Here is a 24,021-nt window from a genome sequence, read left to right as displayed (position 1 = left end):
TGTCTTCTATTTTTCCCTCCCACATATAAGCACACTTCCTGCCACCCCTTGGAGTTTCGTTTGTTTTAAGAAAATCACAGATAACCTGTCATTTTGTTAATAACTATACAAGTATGCTAAATTTTGGAGCTGCCTATTTATAGATGATATTTAAAGCTATGATTTGCTGAGATCATCTAGGCTGAGAGGTTGAAGAGAGCAGGGACTAGGCCTGAGCATCCCGCATGTAGGAGCCAGGATCCTGGAGAGGGGCGAGATGGAGCCAGGAGTGGCAGCAGAGGGGATGGCCTGGCGCCATGGGAGCAAAGGGTTCCAAAGAGAAGATAATGGACTAAGGAGCAGAGACGTGGGGCAGCAGCTGGAGGTGGATGTGGGGTCCACCATGGAAAAGACATGGCTTTTGATCCCCCATCTAACTGTGTTATGGAACCTCCTCAGTATCTATAAGGAAAAATGTATAAGTACTTATTTTTCTTTATTTTCTTTTTGGGTGAAGTATAACTTAAGTGTGGTAAAGTATATAAAGGGCACAGATCTTAAGTGTACCAGGCAATGAATTTTTACAAATTTATGCATCCATGTAACCGCTAATCAGAGAACATTTCCAGCACCCAGACGTCTTCCTTGTGCTCTTTCCCCGTCAATTCCCCCGCTCCAGAAGCAACCACCCATCTAATGCCTTTCAAAAACAGGCACAGAGATTCGTTGTGTCTGTTTTTGAACTTCATGCAAATGAAATCTTAGAGCGTGTCTTCCGTGTGTCTGGCATCTTTAGCTCTTTGTGTCTGGGAAAGTCTTTTATGTCATTCTATGTAGCAGGAGTTTACAACCAACTTTATGGCCGGGCTTGGTGGCTCACATCTGTAATCCCAGCACTTTGGGAGGCAGAGGCAGGCAGAACATGTGAGGCTAGGAGTTCGAGACCAGCCTGGCCAACATAATGAAACCCTATCTCTACTAAAAATACAAAAAACTAGCTGGGCGTGGTGGAGGTGCACGCCTGTAATCCCAGCTACACTCGGGAGGCCGAGGCACGAGAATTGCTTGAAGCTGAGAGGCAGAGGTTGCAGTGAGCCGAGATCATGCCACTACACTCCAGCCTAGGTGACAGAGCGACAGATATTTTGCAGTTTGGTGAATAGTGAACTTTAGGGAAAATGGAGAATCTAAAATGCTTCTGAAAGTTCCAGTGGGATGTTTATAAGATGGGAGAAATTATAGTATGTTTGTGTGCAGATGGGAATGATAGAGGGAAAAGAGACCAGGAGACTTTGGAGCTCAGTTTTTTGAGGAGGTGTGGACAGGGTACAAGTGGAGAGGGGGTTAGACTTGACTTGAAGAAGGGCCAGCTCATCCTGGAAAAAGGAAGGAAAGTTTTATCATTTGACACCCCTCCAAATTATAAAAAGCACTCTCCTGGTTTGTGTATGTTAGCAGCTATTCCACACAACATAAAAGCTTAAAGCATGCCTTTGGACTGCCGGTCTGGTGTTGATGATGATGATACAGCTTCCTTTATGGACCATAATAAATAACTGGGCTGGGCATGGTGGCTCCTGCCTGTAATCCCAGCACTTTGGGAGGCCAAGGCGGGAAGATCGCTTGAGCCCAGGAGTTCGAGACCACCCTAGGCAACATAGTGAGACCCCCGTCCCTACAAAAACGAACTGAATAAATGTTAGTGATGTTTATTTTTATTCTAAGTGGATGGGGCAAGAAGGAGGGGAGAGCAGCAGGCAGTTTGGGAAGGAAGAGGAGCCTAGTGGCCTGAGCAGCCAGGACAGGGAGGAGAAGGGGAGGCCAGAAGACGGGGAGAGACTGAGCTTGCAGAGTCCCCCGGGTGAGGCCTGTGGGCATACTGACACAATGGAATACTACTGTGTAATGAAAAGGATGAGCAGTGTGGCTGAATCTCACCACCATCCTGCACAGCCCAAGACACAGATACACACCAGGGCGTGCAGCAGGGTTCCTTCCAAAGTTCAAAGTTGAACAAAAGGAATCAAGATAGGTCAGGATGGTGGTTCCTGGGATGAAGGGTGCTGTTGGCTGGGAGGGAAATGACAGCTTTAGGGGGCTAGACACTTCTAGCTTGAGCTGAGTGATGGCTACTCAGGTGAATGTATTTGAAAAAATGTACTGAGATTACATTTAAAATTTGTGTACTTTACTGTATGTTAAAGTATATGTCAGTTAAAGAAAAAAAGAGGGCCAGGCATGCTGGCACACAGCTGTAGTCCCAACTGCTTGGGAGGCTGAGGCGGGAGGATCACTTGAGTGCAGGAATTCGAGGCTGCAGTGAGCTACGATTGTACCACTGTACTCCAGCCTGGGTGACAGAGCAAGACTCTGTCTCTAAAAAAAAAAAAAAAAGAGCTGGACTCAGAGCTAGACTTTGACAGGAGGAATAGGAAGTGTGTGGGTGTTAGAAAGGTCCTCAGGGGCAGTTGGGGGATTCACAAAGGAGAAAGGCCCGTGACTGGCTGTATGACCCTGGGAAGCCCCTGCCCTCTCTGGACCTCCTTTCCCCCACCCAGTCCTCATGAGAGTGCAGGCAGAACAGAAATAGGAGAGGGAAGGAGCCAAAATCACCATGAGCCTGAGTTTCTGGAGGACAGAGCCCTCTGATTCATGTCTGCAGCCCAGCTCCTGGCTCAGGGACTTCAGGAAGTGTTGATTTGGTGAGGCAGGTGCAAAACCTGCCAGAAGTGGGGGCATCCAGGCCTGAGCCCCACAGTGGAGAATGAGGGCAGGTGGGCCAGGGCAGATCCAAGATAATTCAGAACACAGGATCTCTTGTATGTTCTCCTAGGTTCTTAGTCAAAAGCCCCTTTTCACTGGTTCTGACCTTGCCTCAGCTGAAACCAACATGGGATGGCTCGGCTGAAACCAACATGGGATGGCTTCAGGCCATCCCAGGCATTCAGAGGGTTCATTTAATGACATTCACTGAGGCCCTGCCTATGTCAGGCCCTTGGTGTTGAAGATGCAATTGTGAACAAAAATGAAAATAATCAATGTGATGGTCTCCTGAGTGTCTGAATGGGCCAGGTGGCTAAGTGCTGGGGCTCTGGGGCCAGGCTGCCTGGGTCACATCCTGGCTCCAAACTGCTTTGCTATGGCTTCGGGCAGTTACTTCATCTGTAAAATGGGACCAACAGTGCCTACCTTGCCTCCTTTTGTGAGGTCACTTATTAAAAGGGCTTAGCGTGGTGCTTGACCCAGTATTATTATTATTGTTACTACTACTACTACTTGAGACAGGGTCTCGCTTTGTCACCCAGGCTGGAGTGCAGTGGCACGATCACAGCTCACTGCAGCCTCGACTTCCCAGCCTCCTCAAGTGATCCTCCCACCTTACCCTCCCAAGTAGCTGGGACCACAGGTGTGTGCCCCCACACCTGGCTAATTTGTTGTTGTTGTTGTTGTTGTTTGAGATGGAGTCTTGCTCTGTCACCCAGGCTAGAGTGCAGTGGCACGATCTCGGCTCACGGCAAATTCCGCCTCCTGGGTTCAAGTGATCTCCTGCCTCAGACTCCGGAGTAGCTGGGATTACAGGCACACGCCACCATGCCTGGCTAATTTTTGTATTTTCAGTACAGACAGGGTTTCACCATTTTGGCCAGGCTGGTCTCGAACTCCTGGCCTCAGGTGATCTGCCCGCCTCGGCCTCCCAAAGTGCTGGAATTACAGGCGTGAGCCACTATGCCTGGCCAGACCCAATACTATTGTGATAGGGATAGGTTTATGAGGCTATAGGAGTATCAGACAGGGCCTCCTGGAGGAGGGGACATATTAGCTGAGGCCTAAAGGAGGCGTAGGAAGGAGTTTGCCAGCTAAAAGGGAGTGGAGGCAAGGAAAGAGAGGTCCCAGAAGAATGAGTTTGGCAGGGGCTTTGGCAACACTGCCAGGAGGGCTTCTTGCAGGGGAAGGGTGTCAGCAATATCTGGAGGTCTCATCCAGTTCCTTTCTTGAGTCCCCCCGCCTTTACTCCCCAGCTGGGCTGGCCTCCAGAGGAAGGGCAGTTCGTGGCAGTGGGTGGCGGAGGCTCCAATTTAGCTCTCAGGGATGAAGGGGCGAGGCTGGCTGTGGACTTTAAGGGAAATCCAAAGATAGCTCAGCAGAAAAGGATGACTCGCAGCCTGATCTTCCCCTCAAGAGGAGGGAAGCAAGAATGAATCAGCCCCTCAAGCTGGAATGAAGTTGCGGCGGGAAGTCAGTCCTGGGTTTGTGGCCCGAGGCCACTCTGCCTCTGACTCACCTTGGCAGTGGGGCGGGATGGGTGTGAATCTGGGCTTTGCAGCCCGGATTCCTAGCTTCCGGCTGGGGGCCTGAGGGGAGGCCTGGCTCCTCTTGAAACCTCGGTTTCTACATCTGTGCAGTGGGGTAAGGAGGGTCAGGAGAGTGGTTATGGTGACTTATAAACAGAGCTGGGCACACAGTAGGGCCTCTGGAAGTGCCAGCCCCCCTCCTTTGCCCCCTTCCCTTTCACATCCTCTCTTGAGCGGATGTGAAACGGGTATGTGGGTGGTTTGGGGAGGTTTGGGGCCTCTGTTAGTCTCTTGATTGGTGAGTTGTCATCTAGATTCTGGTAAGGCATGAATAGAGGGAGAAAAGCAACAAAAAATCAGAAAAAGGGCAGCCACACATTGTGTGTGAAAATCAAAAACAATAATAAAAATGATTCTTGGCCGGGGACAGTGGCTCACGCTTGTAATCCCAGCACTTTGGGAGACTGAGGCGGGTAGATTGCTTGAGCCCAGGAGTTCAAGACCAGCATCTGCAACATAGTGAAACACCATCTCTACTAAAAATACAAAAATTAGCCAGGCGTGGTGGCAGGTGCCTGTAATCCCAGCTACTTGGGGGCTAAGGCAGGAGAATCGCTTGAACTCTGGAGGCGGAGGTTGCAGTGAGCTGAAATCGCGCCACTGTACTCCTCCAGCCTGGGTGACAGAGCAAGACTCCACCTCAAAAAAAAAAAAAAAAAAAGATTCTCTCTCACATGTTTGGTTCCTACTAAATGCCTCTGGGCTACTCCGTGTTTTAATCTTCACAGCAATTCCATGGGGAGGCAGTCCCATTTCACAGGTGAGGTAAACTGTTCAGAGGTGAAGCCACTTACCCAAGATCACACAGCCAGTGGATGGCAGAACCAGGATTTGGACCCTGATCTGTCTGAGTTCAAAGCCGTTGCTCTTTGCCTCAAATCTGGGCAGGGGACCGTTGCTGAGGACTGCTCAGCCGACAGAGCTGGGAGGGCACTTAGAGGAGGAGACCTCTGAGACAGGTTCAGACAAGGCAACAGTCTTCCACTGGATGGTCTGCCAGTTAGGAGTGTAGATATGTTTAGAGAGAAATGGCAACTTCTGGCTTTAACATTTATTACAAAGATAAGAGCAGAGGCTGGTGAGTTACACTTCTTCCTCTCCACCAGGTGCTCTCTGCAGCTCTGGAAAAATGGTGTCCTTTTTGTTGTCCCGCCAGGGGGCGCCACCTCCTGCCCCGCCCCAGCCTCATACCCAGTTCTTCAGCTCGGCCAGCGGTAACTGAAGCCTCCCAGAATCCTGGATCCGGGCCCCTAGTACCCTCTTTCCCAGGGACCCAGGAGTCCGGCCTCCAGTCGCCTCCACTTGTAACCGAGAGCTGGAGGTCGTCCATAGCAGCATAGTGAGAGTGTTTTTTGATGAGGGTATGCAGAGTGGGGGTGACCATGTTCCCACCTGGGGCCTCAGGTGGGCCAAGGCCTCCCCACTTTAGCCAGTGTCCTCTCCAGCAGCCGTCAGCAAGCCAACCCACTCCAAGCCAGGGCCCCCTTTGGTCCTTGCACTTGAGGTGCTTTGTTCAGGGCTGGGTCAGGAGTGGCAGAGACAATGTCCATCACCTCAATCCTGGGGAAAGTAGCCTGGTTCCTCCTCCGTGGGTCCTGGAGAGACAGAGAGACTGATGGAGAGGCAGGCCAGGAAGAGGGAGAGTGGGAGTGGGACACACCGAGGTGCAGACAGAAACCAGTGGGCAGAAGTGGGAGACAGGTGGGAGGTGTTTCCGGCCCCCAAGGCCAGGGGGCAGGAGGGCATTTAGACAGAGACATTGGATGGACAGAGCCAGAGAATGTGCCCAGGACAGGCAGAGAGAGAGAGAGAGAGACCAAGCAAAGCGGGAGAAGGGCATCAAGGGTCAGTGAAGGGGAGAGGGTACACCATCTTCCTTCACTGCCAGTCCAGGCGCGAACTGAGTCCTTTCCTCCAGACAGTGCCAGAGCTGAAGAGAAAAGGTGGCCTTGTCTCCCAGCCATCCCCCGCCCCCTTAGCCACATAGGGTGCTGGCCACAGGAACCCTTCCTCCAGGATGCCTTCCTGCCCAAGTCCCAGCCCCCTCACCAGCTACGTGGACTGCTGGCTGGGTTCTGGAAGCTGCCTCGGCCCCAGGGCAGTGCTAAGCAGCTCAGTCAGGGCATCCAGCTTCCCCGCCAGCGTGTCAATCTGTTTCTCCAGGGCCCGGTGTGAGCTGCTTAGATTCTGCTGCAGGTCATACAGGATCATGTGCATCTGGGTGGGAGGAGAGGATCAGAAGTGTCAGGGGGCTGGGGTCGACCCCCACCTGCTCCATAGTGTAAGGCAATGGAACCAATATTGACCACATCCTTATGGTCCTCTAAGGATTACCCTCAATAATAACTGTTACCATGTATTGACCACCTACCACTTCCCAGCTACCTGCCCAGGTGTTTCCCTATATGGTTTAAAATCCTCCTAAAAGCCACAGGGAGTGGGAATCCTGTTCCTGTCTTACAGCTGAGGAAACAGGCATGGAACAGTTAAATGACATGCCCAAAGCAGCTCCTGAAATAAGACCTAGAACATAGTAGGTGCTCATTAAATATTTCTAGCATGGATGATGCCTGACTTCCAAATCCACATGGTCTTTTACTACATTCTCTGGCTAGGATTCACTGCTTGATCGCCGAGGGTTTGTGGATTTTCTATGGAAATTCTTGAATTCTATGTTTTTGGCTTGATAACCTTCCGAAATTACTGCCTGCCAATTCCTGCATATCTGGGCCACCGCCTCCTCACTGAGACCTGCCATGCAGTTTTGGGGCCTGCATCTGTGACCGTGCTTACCATGGCATTGGTGCCGGGGGCCACTGTTTGAACGGCCGTGGGCTAACGAGAAAAAGCAAAGGCCACCGGATAAGCAGAAGATGCTGTGAGCCAGGCCAAGGGGGTGTTGTGACATCATTGTCCCTGAGCACTGGCGAAATCAAGTGGTCTCAGCAGAAGAAGGGGACGGGTAGCTGAGTCATGCCTTGGCCAGGCAAACTTGCATGGAAGTCCCTGTGGCCCTGAGTACCCCTCCACAAGAGCAGCAGAGATTGAGTTTTACGGAAACAATATCACCTGTGTCCTTGTCAGTGTTGTTCATTTTAATTGTATTGGTTTTGCCATCTATGGGCTTGGTTTGTAAATTTGCTTTGGTTTTATTGTATGAATTGTAGTTGGAAGGAATTTTATATCCGTCCACATGTAAGTAACTTAACAATAAAGATAATTTGAAACCAAACACTGGAGTTCTTTGTGCAATTTTTTTTTCAGTTTGTAAGGGATCTGTGCCTTTCATGAATGTAAGAAGCTCTGTGTTGCATCATTCATTCCTTCCTTCCTTCATTCAACCACAGACCTTTACTGACAGCCTGTGTGTGCCAGGCCCCTGCCAGGGTTCCCTGTTCTAGGGCCAGATTTCCCTCCCTGTGGCCCCAACCTCCCCCTTCTTCAAGACCTCCTCCCACGGGATCCTAGTACCTTGGAGATGTCCACCATGGAGTTCACTTGTTCCCGGAGCTTCCGGTGTTTCAGCCGCACCTGGCGGAACCTGTGGGAAGAAGGGGGGAGTCAGTTTTACAAGCCTGGTCCCTGAATGTAGCTGTAGCTCAAGGGTGGAATGAAGGGAGGAGAGGCACATGAAGAGACGAAACAAAGAAAAAAAGTTGTCAAAGAGCTGAAAGAGTGGGAGGGGATGCACCCTGCCTCCCCACGAGCCCCCATCCCCAGTACAAACCCAGGTCCACAGAGACGCCGAGATATGCAAAGACAAACCAGCACAGACACCTAGAGTCATGCATGGTCAGATCCAGGTGGACAGGCTGTTGAGTGAGACCACACCTGGGTGTCCTGACCTGGACAGGCATGGACACGCACACACACAGCCGTGCAGAGGTGACTTGGACATGGGTGCACATGGACATGTGTGCATACAAAGCGGCCCTCACGCGTTGATGGCGGCCAGCAGCCTGCGCTGATGCCTGCGGACAGCTCGAGACTCCTTCCTGCGAGTATGTTTGTAGAACATCCAGGCTTCTTGTAGCACTCGGGCAGCGGACTCCTTCATCTGGGGGTGGGTGGCACAGTGTCCGTGGAGATAGATCCTTATGGTTCTGGGAAGGCAGGGCTAGGGCTGGGACTCTTGGGTCCTAGGGGAAGCGGGGGGGCCTGGACTCCTGCCTCTTGGAAGAGGGATGTGCCATGGGTGCCATATGCCCATCTCACCTCTTTGGTATACTGGATATCCATCATGAAGTTGTGCACGTGCTTCTCTGCCTTGTTAAACTCCAGCTTCCGGGCCACCACGGCCACCAGCAGGGCTGTGCAGCAGACCCCCTGTGGGAACAACAGGCACTGTGGCATGAGGCTGTGCCAACGACTCCCTCCTTGAACCCGCCCAACAGCCACAGAAGGCAGGCACGACTATCCCCAGTTGACAGACAAGCAAAGAGGCTCAGAGAGGAGAGCCAAGGTCCCAGCTCAGAGTGGTGGAGCTAGAATCATAAATCGCATATGTCCGAGCCCAAATTTGATGCGTAGTATTCACACCCACAGGATGGCCTCTTGCATGAAGGATATGATTGGAGGAGTGAGAGGAAGGCTGGGTTCTGAGCCAGGGGCAGGCCTCCGGGTCCTCACTGCTCATGTGGTCAGCCATTGCATTGTGAGGGGGCGACCATCCTTCTCCCACTCCCACAACCTCTTCCTAGCTCCAGCCCTGTCCTCTCTCTCCTGGACCATCTCCAGCCTCCCACTCATCCTCCCCTAACCCCCTTGGTCCCCTCTAATCTCCTAGGCTTCCACTGGCCTGAACTTCTCAGCCTGGCTCCCAAGGCCTTCCAAGGTCTACGCCTCCCACCCGGACAACTCAGCCCTGGCTCCATGCTGCCTGCCCTCCCTGAGCATCTTCCTCTGCACACTCATTCTCCTCCCTTCCTTCTCCCAATGCTCCTGGCCCTTCAAGGCCTTGGCGATTCCCAGCTGCTTGTGGCACCTGCTCACCTGTCCCCAAGTTAGAATGAATCTTCCTAGGAAGCATCCCCCACCCTATAGTTTCAGCTCTTGATCACTCAGAACAACTTCCAGTCACAAATGCTGGCTCCAGGGGAGCAAGTTATTTAATCTCTCAGTATTTCAGTGTCTCATCTGTGAAATGGCCTCACAGGGTTACTAGGTGGATTTCATGAATTACTCCTGGCAAGTGTGTAGGGCAGAGACTGGCATAGAGTATGTGCTCCGTAAAAGTAAGCTATTATGGCTCAACTGTGCCATGGAGCCTTTCTGCCAGGAGCAGGCTGTGAGCTCAAGTGCGCATCACCGTATCTCTCTAGGTTTCTGTTTCTCCTTTTGTCAAATGAGGGAGGAGGTCCTGAGTGGTGCTGCAGGCCCCTGAGTCTCTGCCCCTCTTCCCTTGCTCCAAAGACTCACCACTGGGGGAGTGGAGGTCACCACGTCATTCACCTGTGCACCCAGGGATTGCAGTGATGAATATGTCCTTCCTGGGCCCACATCTGGGCTAGGTGCTGGTGGCTTGGGTCCCCGAGGGTGAGGGGAACCCGGTCTTGTAGGGAGGTGAAGGCCAAGGCATTAGGTGCTGGTCTCTAGAGGGGGCCAGGGCTGGGTGGGAGGACCTGAGTGACCGGGTCTATGGAGGGAAGGAGGTGGATGTCGGGGTTCAGGAAGAGGCTGACTCAGGCTGCAGAGCCTCTGCCTCATCCTTGAGGGCACAGGAGCTGGTGTGGGGTGGCTGGATGCCTGGGCACCCCCAGACCTGTTTACCTAGCACCTCCTGTGGTCTGGGTACTGTTGGAAGCACTTTACGTAGTTGAACCATTTAATCATCTCAGCAAGCCCATGAGGAGCACACTAGCGTCAGCATCCCCATTTTATAGATGAGGAAAGTGAGGCCCCGAGAGATCACATGGCTCGCCTGAGCTCCCCAGCCAGGAAGTGGCAGCCGCAGGATTCGGACCCAGGTAGCCGGGCCCCACAGGTATGCACTTGATAACTGGACTCTACACCCTTGCTGGAGGCTGGGAGACGATTTCTGAGTTCTGGAAGAAAATGGGGCTGCGAAGTCAGGAGCCTGGGTCCCTGAGGAGGATAAGGGCTGGGGCCCTAGGTTCTGGAGAGAGCAAGGACTTAGGGGCTGGATTCTTAGGTCTGATTTTTTATTTTATTTTTTAAGAGACAGGGTCTCACTCTGTTACCCAGGCTGGAGTGCAGTGGTACGATCGTAGCTCACTGTAACCTCAAACTCTTGGGCAAGTGATCCTCCCACTTTGGCCTCCCAAAATATTGGGATTACAGGTGAGTATCTTGGTCTTGAAGAGAGAATGGGGCTGTGGGGGCCCCAGACACTCAAGTTTCTCAGGAGCTGTCCCTGAGAGCCTGTGTTGAACCCATTCAATCATGGCTTCCTGGGGCCAGAGGATGACCAATTTGGGATAGGGATCATGTCCCCAGGGCGGCTGTACTCACCATGACTCCAGTGCACAGGCAGACGATCTTGCCCCACATGGTGCCTGGCACCACGTCACCATAACCGATGGTCAGGAATGTGATGGGGATCAGCCAAAGTGTGTCTGAAAGGTGCCCAGTGGCATTAACAGCCTGCCTATGGGGAAGGGTGGGTTAGTTCTAAAACCCCACCATGGAGGTTTCCATGATATTCACTCCCCTTCCCTCTATACCCTCCCCTCCCTTCCCTTTGCTTCCCTCCCTTCCCCTCCCAGTATACACCCATAGTCCTAAGAATCACCTGGACAAAAAGCCTTAAGTTTTGAGCTTTGGAAAGCCTGCATGGCCTCCTCTCTGCTGTGTGACCTGGGCAAGTTGCTTAGCCACTCTGGGATTTGAGACTGGGTCTGGCCAATCCCAATGCCGGTATGGTCTCAGCTAGGCTACCTGGGCTGCTGTGGCATTCAGAGCATGTGGTTGAGGGTGGAGAGTCGAGAGGGGGCCAAAACCCAGTCAGACCCTGACTGGTGGCTACATCCACCCAGAGGAAGGGGTATATTTTTCTAATTTCCACAAAGCTGCTGTGTGGTCCAGAAGTGGCCCTATCAGGACCAAAAAGGACTCTAAAAAGGCTTGGTGGGGCTTGGCCTTCCTTTCCCCTCACTTCACAGGAGACATTTAAGTCCAGCCCTGGAAGGGGTTGAAACATTGAGATTTGTCTAACTTTGTCCACAGGTTCCTTGCTGCAAGATCAGCAGGGAAAGCTTCATTCATGAGGGACCCAGACACCCCAGACCCACCGGGTTAGAGTTTCTAGGAGCGAAGATGGAATCTGCACTGTTCACAAACCCCACCCCCTCATTCCGAAGTACATTCTAGTTTCAGGACTTCTGCCTTGGAATTTGGAACTTCGACTTCCTCCCCATTCTCCCATCATTCAGATGAGAAACATGGTGGGGGGATCATTCATTAATCCTGATTCTGACCAATTTCCCAATTGTGAAAACTAAGATCCTGGAAGGTGAAGGAGTTTAAAATCATGACAGAGGCCGGGCATGGTAATCCCAGCACTTTGGGAGGCTTAGGCAGGAGGATCACTTGAAATCAAGAGTTCAAAACCAGCCCGGGCAACATGGTAACATGATCTCTACTAAAAATACAAAAATTACTTAGGCATGGTGGTGCACATCCGTAATCCCAGCCACTAGGGAGGCTGAGGCAAGAGAATCACTTGAAGCCGGGAGGCAGAGGTTGCAGGGAGCAGAGATTGTGCCACTGCACGCTAGCCTGGATAATTGAGAATCTATCTCAAAAAAAAAAGAACTGTCAGGGAGACTACAGATGGTGGAACGTGACACCCATTTTTCAGATGAGGAAACTGAGGCTCAGAGAGGAGAGATCTAAAGCCAGATCTTCTCATTCTCCTCCTGCCCTCAAGGATCTTTGCCACATACACTAGACCAGAGGTTCTCAACCTTGGTTGGGCCATAGAATCACCTGGAGGGCTTGCTAAAGCGGATCGCTGGCCCTATCCTCCAGGATTCAGTAGGTCTGGAAGGGACCTGAGAGTTTTCATTTGCAAGTTCCCAGGTGATGTGCTGGTCCTGAAACCACACTTTGAGGACCACTGGCTGAGATCACTCCCAACCTCTTTCTCTGTAAGGGATAGAAATTGAGGCGCGGCATCGGGTTACACAGTATCTAGCTGGCAACCAGGATTTAGTTCCAATTTCCTGCTTGGAATTATTTTCCAGAGCAGTTCCAAATCATCCCCTTCCTAGGGTCACAGAAAGCACCTACCTATAGTGCATTCCGTGCTAATTGGGAAAATATGTCCCCTTCCTCCAAGGCAGAGGCAACCCAGAGATAGGTTCGGAGACCGAACAGATGGCCTGGAAACCTGAGGCAGAGGTCAGGCAGCCGGAAGGGAAGGGCTTTCTAGGGTCTGTGTATGCGTTTGGGGAGACTGAAGGCTGCAGGTGGAGGACTGGCTAGGGGCTTGTCTGTTGGTTTCTCTCACCCCAGTTGATGGGAGTGTGGGCAAATTTCAGCCAGCAAGAGGAGAAGGGGTCAAAGTGTGAACTTTCTCCACTGCTTGGTCCTAGGGGGCCTCAACCTGCACCGCGGCACAGGACGGCCGCCGTGGCTGTCCGGAGTTCCCTCCCCTGCGCATCTATGCCTCCAGCACCCTCACCTCTCGGCCACGGACAGCACCCAGGCGGTGGTCAGCCAGAGGCCAAGCGTGAGGCCGAGCAGCAGGCGGCCAGGGTGCGTGTTCATGTAAAGCTTGGCCACGAACCAGTGGCGGAAGCGGACTTGGTTGAGAGCGCCGATGCTGCGGTAGGAAGCGTTGAGCAGGACGCCGCTGCGCAGGAGCACGGCGCGGGGCACCAGGTAGAGACGCAGCAGCATGGCCAGGGACAGCAGCGCTTCCCCTTGGCCCAGGAATCCCGGCCAGGGCTGCGGGGAGGTCAGCGGCGCCCCTAAATCCTGCACGCACGGCGGGGCCCGCACGGGCGCCGGGTGCAGCCCACACACCACCAGCTCCAGCGTGATCTGCGCCGCCTGCCGCCAGGTCAGCGCCACGCGCCAGTCCAGCAGCCCGTTGTCGGTCATGAACAGCTGCCGGGAAGGGGCCAAGAAGGGAGGGGTCAGGAGCAGGTCAGGCGGCGGCCCGCGCCTGCCTGCGCCCTGAGATAAGTGGGGTGTGCCCGCCTGGCCGGGAGGGAGGGAGATAGCGCAGGGCGGGAGAAGGATAGGGAGGGAGCGGGACAGGACTTGAGGAAGACATCTTTCCACTTTTTCCTCCTTCCCCACCACCCACCCCACTAGTTTCAGTCCACTTCCAGCCTTTGAACACTACTGAGCGCCGACTGTGTGGCTGACATTGTTCTATGTGCTAAGGATGCACAGTGAACCAAACAGACCCCCCTGCCTCCCTAGAACTTGCATTCCACATGCCTGGAGCTCGCTCCTACTCCCGTTTCGGTTGACACGCCTAATAACTGTAATAATAACATCAGCAATAACAAAGCCATGGGCCAGGCGCGATGGCTCACGCCTGTAATCCCAGCACTTTGGGAGGCTGCGGTGGGTGGATCACTTGAGGTCAAGAGTTCGAGACAAGCCTGGCCAACATGGTGAAACTCCATCTCTACTGAAAAATACAAAAATAAGCCGGGCATGGTGGTACACTCCTATAGTCCCAGCTTCTGGGGAGTCTGAGGTAGGAGAATCACTTGAACCCGGGAGGCAGAGGTTGCAGTGAGCCGTGGTCACGCCACTGCACTCTAGTCTGGGTGACAGAGCGAGACTCCATCTCAAAATAAACAAAACAATAACAATAACAAAATCAGCATGTACTGGACACTGTGGATACGCCAGGGACTGCTCTATCACATTTACATGTTGTGACTTAGTAAATGCTCACAGCCTAGTGAGATTGATATTATTATTGCCCCCATTTTATAGATGTGGAAACTGAGGCCCAGGTCCCTTCCATGGGCAATGGTGCACTGGGCTACAGGATACTTAACTACTCTATGATAAGATGATAATGTGCACTGGTTACTGAGCACCTCTTATGTGCCAGGCACTGCTCAGAGAATTGCCACACATGGCCGATAATCCCCATTTTACATGCAAAGTTATGACAGGAGAGGGGGAAGAGGGGAAAGGGAATGGAGCAACAGGATCTGGGGCAATGGGGCAACAGGGGATGGGATGTGTCTGGGTGAGACCCAAGGTGGGGTATGGATGGGGAGAGCTCCTGGGTCTGGGGCAAGAGGGAGGTTATTGGCACAGAGATAGGGTGATTAGGAGTGGGCACCGCTGGGACCGGGCCAGGTGCAGTGGCTCAAGCCTGTAATCCTAGCACTTTGGGAGGACAAGGTGGGCAGATTGCTTGAGCTCAGTAGTTGGAGACCAGCCTGGACAACATAGTGAAACTCCGTTTCTACTAAAATACAAAAAAATTAGCTGGGCGTGGTAGCATCTGCCTGTAGTCGCAGCTACTTGGGAGGCTGAGGCATGAGAATTGTTTGAACCCAGGAGGTGGAAGTTGTAGTGAGCAGAGATTGTGCCACTCCACTCTAGCCTGGGCAACAGAGCAAGACCCTGTCTCAAAAAAAAAAAAAAAAAAAGGGAGTGGGCACCCCTAGGACCTTAGGTTGCTTGAGGACTTGATTGGGGATGCAATGTTGGAGCACAGAGATCTGGGAAGCTGAGTGCCTGGGAGCAGAGTGGACAGAGGTCTGGGGGCGGAAGCAGGGCTGCAAGGGCACTCTCAGCATCTGTGAGTGTGCAAGGGGGGACTGGGGACTATACCCCTATAGTCCTGGGGCTATAAGAGCGGGGCTGGTTGGGGAGGCTCTGCCTGTCTGCTCATGGTTCATCCCATCTGGGTGGGTGAGGGTGTGGACGCAGCATCTAGGGCAGAGGAACTTCATTACTCAGATCAGGAGGAGGACGAGGGTGGAAAGTGTGAGCTGACAGGGCGCTGAGGGGGTTGGAGGGAGCAAGGCTTAGGGGCGGGGCCTGCCCTACCTGGACCTCTTTGGCATGAAAGGCCACGATGAGGCAGAGGAGTAAGAGGGTGGAAATGCTGATCATGCATTTAACCAGGAACAGGTAGAGCGCCCACTGTCAGGGGGGACAGAAAAAGGGGTGTGAGATCCCAGGTCTCCCTCCACCTGGCCCTCTACCTTTCCTTCAAAACCACCATTTTTTTTTCGATTCCCAATTTTCCTAGCCTCCTTCCCCTGCAAATCAGTCCCTCTTGATGTGTCGGTTCTAGAGAAGTCTCAAAACCATCATCTGGGCCCAGTGCGGTGGCTCACACCTGTAATCCCAACACTCTGGGAGGCTGAGGCAGGTGGATCACCAAAGGTCGGGAGTTTGAGACCCCCTGGCCAACATGGTGAAACCCAGTCTCTACTAAAAAAAAACAAAAAACAAAAATTAGCTGGGCTTGTAATCCCAGCTACTTGGGAGGCTGAGGAACCAGAATCTCTTGAACCCAGGAGGTGGAAGTTGCAGTGAGCTGAGAGATTACGCCACTGCACTCTAGCCTGGGCAACAGAGGGAGTCTCCGTCTCGAAACAAGCAAGCAAGCAAACAAACAAACAAACAAACACCATCATCTGGTCCCGAGGAATGCTCTCTTTCTCCCCAACAGGACAACCCTGTCCAGATACTGGTGTCTACCCTCTTCCTCAGCTCTTCTCCCAAGACCCATACCCATGAAGGGGGACCTTGAAACTCACATTCCTTCTTATTCCTGTCCCATTTCCCATCAAAAATAGTTCTTCAGGTGTGCGTGCGTGTGTGTGTGTGTGTGTGTGGTGTCTAGAAAAAGACATCTGGCCTCTAGAGAGTGCCCCCTCCCGTTCCCTTCCTACCCAGCTGGTGTTGCCCTAGAAACCAACTTCAATCAACCCCAACCCCAAATCTGGAAGAACGTAGAAACTACCATTCAATCCTCAAAGACTGAGTCACACCCTTCTCTGGTCTCATCCGGAAGGCTGAGTCCCTGAGACCCAGCCTCAGCTCTGAGACAGCCCCCTCGGTTCTGCCCCCCTGCAGCTCCCCACCGCCACCCCCACCCCTCTTCTGGCTCTAAGCCCAGGGCAGATCTGGCCGGAAGCACAGGGCCTCCAGAAACCACGGAGAAGTTGTTGCTTTTTTTTTTTTTTTCCTCTCTTTGTGTGGCACAACCTCGGAGGAATCTAGAATTCTGGAGAGAGGGATTTAGAGGGGACTGGGACTGTTGGATTTCTTAAGAGGGGTTGGTCCCTGCCTGGCGGGTATTTGCAGGGGGAGGGGACCACCTGGGCGCCCTTACAAAGCATTGCACCTGTTTCTCCTAAGAGGGCTGCCAGCTCCCCTGGCTGGGCCAGCACCCCGCCTCTGAGCAGGGGAAGAGGGCCAGTTTCCTGCCCCAGGGGCCTGCTCCCCAACCCCCTACCAGAACAATAGTGCTGTTGTCACCAGCCCTCCCCCACCTTCTACGGCTCCCTGGTTCCCTGCCTCTTTCTTCAGTCTGTCTTAACCCCCCACACCACTAGGCAACAAGCCCCCTCCTCACACTGCAATTTGCTTCTCTGGTGGTCCTCTCTACTTTTCCATTTCCTCTTCCCCCAAATCCCAGACCTGTCTGCACTTGGGCCTGTACTCTGTTCTCTGAATTTCCCTGTCTCTAGGGATGGTTGTTTCTGTCTCTCTATGTGTTTTGAGGGTCTTTGTTGCTATTGTCTCTCTTTTTTTTTTTTTTTTTGAGATGGAGTCTTGCTCTGTCACCCAGGCTGGAGTGCAGTGGCGGGATCTTGGCTCACTGCAAGCTCCGCCTCCCATGTTCACACCATTCTCCTGCCTCAGCCTCCCAAGTAGCTGGGACTACAGGCACACATCGCCATGCCTGGCTAATTTTTTGTGTTTTTAGTAGAGATGGGGTTTCACCGTGTTAGCCAGGATGGTCTCGATCTCCTGACCTCGTGATCCGCCCGCCTCGGCCTCCCAAAGTGCTGGGATTACAGGCGTGAGCCACCGCGCCCGGCCCTCCATTGTCTTTTCTAATGCCGTGTGTGTGTCTCTCACTGGTGGATTTCTCAGTAGCTTGATAGCCCTATTTGTCTGTCTCTTTGTCTCTATCTTTCTGCATCTTTGTCTCCATCTCTCTGTCTTTTTCTCTCCATGTATCTCTGTGTCTCTGTCTCTCTCTGTACCTCTCCCCATCCCTCCTCCTCCACCCCAGCTGGTGCTCTTGGATATTTCTATCTGGTTCCCTTGGACTCCCTAGCGTTTGGCACCTGCCTCTCTGCCAGCCCCTCCCCCTGGGGAGCAGGTGTCTGGGTCCTCTGCAGAAATGAGCTCATTAGATTGAGATGGAGGCGGTAAGGGGCGGTGGATGTTATTAAGAGAGCCCTCAAAAGGGGACTGAGGAGCTGTGGCTCAGGCCTGTAATCCCAGCACTTTGAGGCAGGAAGATTGCCTGAGTCCAGGAGTTCAAGACCAGCCTGGGCAACAAAGCAAGATCCCATCTGTACAAAAAATAAAATAAAAAGGGTGAAGGGTGACCCTTAGGGTCGTGTATTTTAACCCTCATCCCAATTTACAGATGGGGAAACTGAGGTTCAGAGGGTTGTAACAGCTTCCCCAAGGTCCCACTGATAGAGGCGGTGGCCTGGCCACGGTGGAGGGAAGGAAGAAATGAGGGGTGAGAAGGCAGAGGGGGGAGGTGGAGTAGGATGGACCCCGTCTCTTCCCATCTGCCAGGGTCACTGTGTTCCCACCTCAGCTGCTGGGTGCGGTGCTTTGGCGTGGGAGCGACGGGCAGGCCCCGGCCATGCTTCCTGTTGGCATGGACTTCGGCGGCCCCACCCCCTCAGTGCCCGTTGCCGGCCAGAGGAAGCTGCCTGCCTGACCCTCCATGTGGCTCCTGGTCACTTCAGAGCTGCCCACCACCCCCTCCAGATCCAAGTCGGAACATCAGACCCTCAGGAATCTACCCAATCTTCAAATCAGTGCCCGCCGCTGGCCCTACCGGCCCAGTTCCACAACCCTTCTGCCAGAGAGGTCTCCAGCCCCTCCTTTCCTGTTGAGCAAGTCTGTTCTCCCCTCAAGCCACTTATTCCAACCCTTGTCCTTGATCTGCCCCATCACTGGCCTGACCAGAGCTGGAATGTGACGGGAGCCTGCTGAGACCTGTCCTGATCCCACTTTCCTTTCTTCCCTACCCACCACTCATCTTCAGAGTCAGCCCCTCTTCCCCAAAGACAATCAAAACCCCCTTCTCCTTAAGACTCAGAAATCCAGGACCCAGCCCCCTCCTCCCCTGGTACCTGGAGTCCAGGCCACTGTAAGCCTACCTCTCCACTATTTCCCTGACTAATCAGCATGCAGATTTGGGGAGAAATTGAGCTTGTTAACAGTGGAGACTGGGTTGGGGTGGGAGAGGGGAGGCAGGTCGGGGGAGAGGTTTGTTTCCCGTTTCCCATCCCCACCCCCAAGGCAGTTTTTTTCTGTCCTTTGCATCTAAGGCACTGGGTAAACATTAGAGGTTAGATAAGGACCAAAGAGCTGCCGCCTACTGGAAGAACTTTGTCTTTCCTCCACTCTCCCTTCACCAAACCTGGGGCTACCTCTCCCCTTATTGGCTCTTGGGGGGCTTGAGTGTCTGATCAGCCACCCTCTGGCTTCCAGGGGTCCTGGACCTCCGGCCGTCTAATGGCAACATCTTCAAAGACTGAAACACTGAAACAAATATTCCCTTCCTTTTGCACAGAAGGTCCCCAGCAACTGTCTCCTGGGAGCACCCAGGAGTCCCAGCCAAAGCCCCTCCTCTCTCAGACCCAAGAGTCTAGGCCCCCAACCTCTCCTCCCTCAGATCCCAGAGTCCTGACCCCCAGTCCCTCCTCCCTCAGAACCAGGAGTCCTGACCATCACCTCCTCCTCCCTCAGACCCAGGAGTCCTGACCCTCAGCCCCTCCTCCCTCAGATGTAGGAGTCCAGACCCCAGCCCCTCCTCCCTCAGACCCAAGAGTCCAGACCCCAGCCCCTCCTCCCTCAGACCCAGGAGTCCAGACCCCAGCCCCTCCTCCCTCAGACCCAGGAGTCCAGACCCCAGCCCCTCCTCCCTCAGACCCAGGAGTCCAGACCCCAGCCCCTCCTCCCTCAGACCCAGGAGTCCAGACCCCAGCCCCTCCTCCCTCAGACCCAGGAGTCCAGACCCCAGCCCCTCCTCCCTCAGACCCAGGAGTCCTGACCCCCAGCCCCTCCTCCCTCAGACCCAGGAGTCCCAGCTCCCAGCCACCATGCCCCACTCACCGAGCACCCCCCGAACCACAGCATCTCTGCATGCAGCACCATGAGTCCAATGCCAGTTCCCGCCAGCGCCAGCGCCCAGCCGGCCAGAGACTTCTCCTGCTCCAGCAAGCGCTTTCGGAGTCTCAGGGCCCCCAGGCCAAGCACCAGATCCCCGCCCATGGCCCCCGGGGTCTTGGGGCTTAGCCAGCTTCCTGCCCAGGGTCCCCCACCTCGCAGCACGCACAGGGCAGCCACTGTGGCTTGCAGGTCGTCAGCCTACTCTGCTGGCTCTGGGACTTTTGCTCTGAGGCACAGCAGAGCCCTGTGCCCTCTGGGGAGTGGTGACGGCCAGGCAGGGCGGGGAGGGGCAGGGGAGGCCCCAGGGTAGGGGGAGGCTCCCCAGCTCCCCATTTTGAGAATAAGGAGGGGCTAGGGTGTGTCTTGGGGCAGAGCAAGAAAGAGACGTCCATCCACGTGGATAAAGACACACACAGACACACGATGGGCTTTGTCACACACAATGATCTGTACCTTGTGACACACACCTCCACTCACCACACCCAGACACCGAAGGACACTGCATGGCCCAAGACAGAGATTAACACACCAGGGCACACAACACAACCTACACAGAGTGACTCACAACTCCCAGCAAGCTCTGAAACCCACAGCCACACCCAGACACCACACACATGGTGTGACACACACCAGCACTTAGCAAGCAGGCAGTGTCCCGTGGCGCACACAGCCGCCCAAACACCGTCCACACACAGGCACAAATATTACACTCAAAGTTGTCACAACTTGCTCTGACACAAAGAGCCACACCCAAACACCACAAATAGGATGATGCACATCTGTGGCCACACAAACACAACATACACCAGGTGTTACACAAACACACAATATATATTAAAGTAGTGACGCCCTGACGCCACACACCACACACCTACACAAACACTGTGCAGTCCCAGTTTCCTAAACACTACACACCCTTGGAATGAAACCCAATACGTGTAGACACACAACATTTAGGGACATACGTATAGCAGCCCCCAATCACCCAGCACCTAGAGAATTGCACATACATGGTGGCACCTGCTGACTCGAACACAAGTGCTCGCAGTGATGATTCAAAACACACACCGATTCAGCATGTTCTGGTGTGTGATGCGATTCAAATGTACGGTCAGAGGACAAGCTGAGTGGATGCATGCAGAGACCTACAAGGTACAGCGACACACGGAGAAATCCAAGAAGCACATGCCTGAAGCAAGATGATTCTGGTATATTCTGGCCACACAGGACACGACCCAGGATGATGCCCCGGGGGAGGGGGATGGGGTTGGACCTTCACAGACCCCAGTGCCCAAATGCAACATACGGCTGGGTGCAGTGGCTCATGCCTGTATTCCCAGCAGTTTGGGAGGTTGAGGTGGGAGGATTGCTTGAGCCCAGGGGTTTGAGACCAGCCTGGGCAACATAGCAAGATCCTATCTCTAAAACAAGCAAAAACAAACAAAAAAACGCAACATACACCATCACCTCTGACCCATGAGCCACACCCAAACATGACATACAATACCTCCACACAACCCAGCACATGTTATATTCCAACATGCATGGCCACACAAACAACATACACGGAGTAATACACCAGCACACAGTAACACAAAACACTTAGACACAACATTTCCCAACACACCCAACCTTCCACAAATGACCACGTGTCCCATAAAGCACCAGATGTCACCACTCACTGATACCACTGACACTGAGGCCTACAGCCACCCACAGAACACCAGCATCGGGGGAGGGGGGAGTATCCTCTGACACAACATAACACACAGCTATACAAACACTTGGGGTGGTTGGCACTCAGGGTGGGTGCTGGGGGCTGAGAAGGAAGAGGCCTCCAACAGGGACATGGACCCTGATGTGAGACACAGTGTCACATCTCTGAGTGATACACAGTGTTACATACACGAGGCCCACCAAGAGAAAACACACACACTGACATACACGCAGCAAATGCAAGTGTGGAATGCGCACAGTGACTCCCAGAGCGACACACGACATAGGACATCACCATGTGTCACAGCACGAGCCACTCATGGTTCTGTACACCATACGCTCCGACACACATCAAACCCTCCTGTGGAGACACACAGGCATGCACTGACCTGGTGATGCACATCACCTCCCAGCATCGTGCACTGACCTGGTGACACTGCCCTTGGCCTCATGCACACCCCTCTGCAAGGAACCTGTGGACACAACCCTCCCCCTCCTTGTGTCGTAGGTCATGTGGGACCCTGGACCCGCCAGCCCCAGGGAAGCGAGACACGCACAGACATGTCTGGCTGTACGCTGAGGCAGCCCACACAAACACACCCAGAGACACCAAACCATACACACGGATACGCCCAGTGGCAAAAACACAACCCTCGAGGGGGCTCCGCCCCTCGGCACACACATGATTACCCACTCGGCGAGACTTGGCGGGAGAGGGCTGGAGACACACCCGGGCACGCCCAGACACCACACTTGCGTCCACTTGGGGAAAGTGCAGCCGCCGGGCACTCCCGAGCCTGCAGCCTGGCCACCGCTGCCCACTGGCCGCCCAGCTCGCTGCGTCTCTCTCCTCCCTCTCCCGCTCTTTCTCTGGTTCTTTGGGCCTTGCTTTCTGTCTCAGTCTCTCCTGGTCTGGAAGCCTCTGCGTTTGTCTTTTTTTTTGTTTGTTTGAGATAGAGTCTTGCTCCGTCTCCCATGGCTGGAGTGCAGTGGCACGATCTCGGCTCACTGCAACCTCCGCCTCCCAGGTTCAAGCAATTCTCCTACCTCAGCCTCCCGAGTAGCTGATATTACAGGTGTGCACCATCACACCCAGCTAATTTTTGTATTTTTAGTAGAGACGAGGTTTCACCATGTTGGCCAGGCTGGTCGTGAACTTCTGACCTCAGGTGATCCACCCACCTCGGCCTCCCAAAGTGTTGGGATTACAGGCGTGAGCCACCTCGCCTGGCCAGGTTTGTCTTTATCTCTGTCTCTGTCTGTCTGTCTCTGTTTTTCTCTCCCGGTACCTTTGTCTCTCTCTGTCTGTCTTCACTCTGTCTCTCTGTCTCTGCCCCTCTTAGCCTCTCTGTCCCTCTCTCATCTCTCTGTCCCTTTCTCCATCTTCGTGTCCCTCTCTGCTCCTGTTTCCTTCTTTCCCTGTCACTGTCTCTCTGTCTTGTCTCTTTCTGTGTTCATCGTTGCCTGTGTCTCTGTCATCCTGTCTCACTCTGTCTCCATCTCTCTGTCTCTAGGGCCTTCTGTTTTTGTCTGTCTCTTGCTGAATCGGTGTTTCTCTGTGTCTCTGTTTCACTCTCTCCCTGCCACCTGGTCTCCTCTTGGGTCTCTCTCTCTCCGGGCCTCTGTATGCTTGTCTCTGCCTCAGTTTCTCTCTGCTGTTCACTGGCATATGTATGGACAGCCTGGTTCCTTCCAGTTCTACCCCAGCCCCACTCAAAGGCTGAGGGCCAGTGATCCAGAGACTGCGGCCACCCGAGGGTCAGAAGCCACTAAATAGAGAGCGCTCCAGCTGCGGCCCTTGCCATGGCATCTGTGCCCCAGTTCAGGCACTTGTGAAAAATGGAGACAGAGACTGACACAGAGGGAGACAGAGATAATCAGAGAGACCTGGAGGCGTTCAGCCAGGGATGGTGGGGGGCATGTATTAAAAAAATCAAAGAGACCCACAGGTGCAGAGAAACCGGAAAACAGAATCAAGACACAGAAGTTAGAGCACAGGGAAATTTTGTCTCCAAATAGACCATGACTGAAAGAGAAAAACAGCAAAGGCTGGGCATGGGCATGCCTGGGTGGCAGTGATGGGGTTACAGCGGGAAGGACACCTGCCTTCAAACTACAGTCCTGGGATGCAGGGGTCAGTCCTAGGAAACTGTTTCGCTCCGCAGCCAGCTGCCTCCAGCCCAGGGAGGGGCTAAGGGGGGAGGGAGAGGTGACTCAGGGCCCCAGGGCTTCTTGTGACTCACCCTTGGTCTCAATCCTAGAATGGGGAGTGGAGGGAGAGAGGGGTTTGTGTAAAAGAGAGGGAGAGGGAATAGTAGAGGACCTCAAAATGCCTAAGAGGAGGGGTCCAGGAGGAAGAAGCTGGGGGCCTGGACTCCTGGGTCTGAGGGAGGAGGGGCTGGGGCCTGCACTCCTGGGTCTGAGGGAGGAGGGGCTGGGGCCTGGACTCCTGGGTCTGAGGGAGGAGGGGCTGGGGCCTGGACTCCTGGGTCTGAGGGAGGAGGGGCGGGGGCCTGGACTCCTGGGTCTGAGGGAGGAGGGGCTGGGGTCTGGATTCCTGGGTCTGAAGGAGGAGGGGCTGGGGGTCTGGACTCCTGGGTCTGAGGGAGGAGGGGCTGGGGTCTGGACTGCTGGTCTGAGGGAG

The 24,021-nt window shown here is 53.9% G+C and overlaps 3 protein-coding genes across 10 annotated transcripts in view; 1 reads left to right on the top strand and 2 right to left on the bottom strand.

The window, feature by feature from the left end:
* The window catches only part of ZNF404 (zinc finger protein 404), a 177,136-nt gene that overhangs the window by 60,805 nt on the left and 92,310 nt on the right, over positions 1–24,021 (bottom strand). The gene's annotated exons all lie outside the window — the stretch shown is intronic.
* Positions 1–24,021, top strand: part of ZNF283 (zinc finger protein 283) — a 104,390-nt gene that overhangs the window by 7,139 nt on the left and 73,230 nt on the right. The gene's annotated exons all lie outside the window — the stretch shown is intronic.
* On the bottom strand, positions 5,368–22,914 carry KCNN4 (potassium calcium-activated channel subfamily N member 4). 8 transcript variants are annotated; one of them, XR_010116561.1, is made up of 9 exons: positions 19,605–20,476; positions 15,327–15,422; positions 12,976–13,403; positions 10,803–10,938; positions 8,547–8,657; positions 8,270–8,434; positions 7,803–7,872; positions 6,381–6,548; positions 5,368–5,926 (listed from the first exon to the last, which is right to left on the bottom strand). XR_010116561.1 is itself a non-coding variant. In XM_055249322.2 (9 exons), exons 1-8 carry the CDS (start codon positions 19,761–19,763, stop codon positions 6,384–6,386), a joined length of 1,284 nt encoding a protein of 427 aa, XP_055105297.1. In that variant the 5' UTR covers positions 19,764–22,914; the 3' UTR covers positions 5,368–5,926; positions 6,381–6,383. The 8 variants fall into 8 exon arrangements, 6 of the variants coding, with proteins under 6 accessions (XP_055105297.1, XP_063477098.1, XP_063477100.1 ...); XM_055249322.2 differs by having other exon boundaries at positions 8,270–8,388; positions 19,605–22,914; XM_063621028.1 differs by having other exon boundaries at positions 8,256–8,434; positions 19,605–20,474.

The sequence above is a fragment of the Symphalangus syndactylus genome, chromosome 17 (genome assembly GCF_028878055.3).
Source record: "Symphalangus syndactylus isolate Jambi chromosome 17, NHGRI_mSymSyn1-v2.1_pri, whole genome shotgun sequence".
Lineage (NCBI taxonomy): Eukaryota > Metazoa > Chordata > Mammalia > Primates > Hylobatidae > Symphalangus > Symphalangus syndactylus.
The sequence above is the reverse complement of the archived record's forward strand: the minus strand, read 5'-3'. Positions and strand labels throughout refer to the sequence as shown.

Excerpts from the sequence above, each read along its gene's own strand:
- KCNN4 (XM_063621028.1), bottom strand. The coding sequence starts at position 19,763 with ATGGGCGGGGATCTGGTGCTTGGCCTGGGGGCCCTGAGACTCCGAAAG. Across the intron at positions 8,658-10,802 it reads GCCTGTGCACTGGAGTCATG|GGGGTCTGCTGCACAGCCCT; the intron begins GTGAGTACAGCC and ends TTGTTCCCACAG. Across the intron at positions 8,435-8,546 it reads ATATCCAGTATACCAAAGAG|AACCATAAGGATCTATCTCC; the intron begins GTGAGATGGGCA and ends CTGCCTTCCCAG.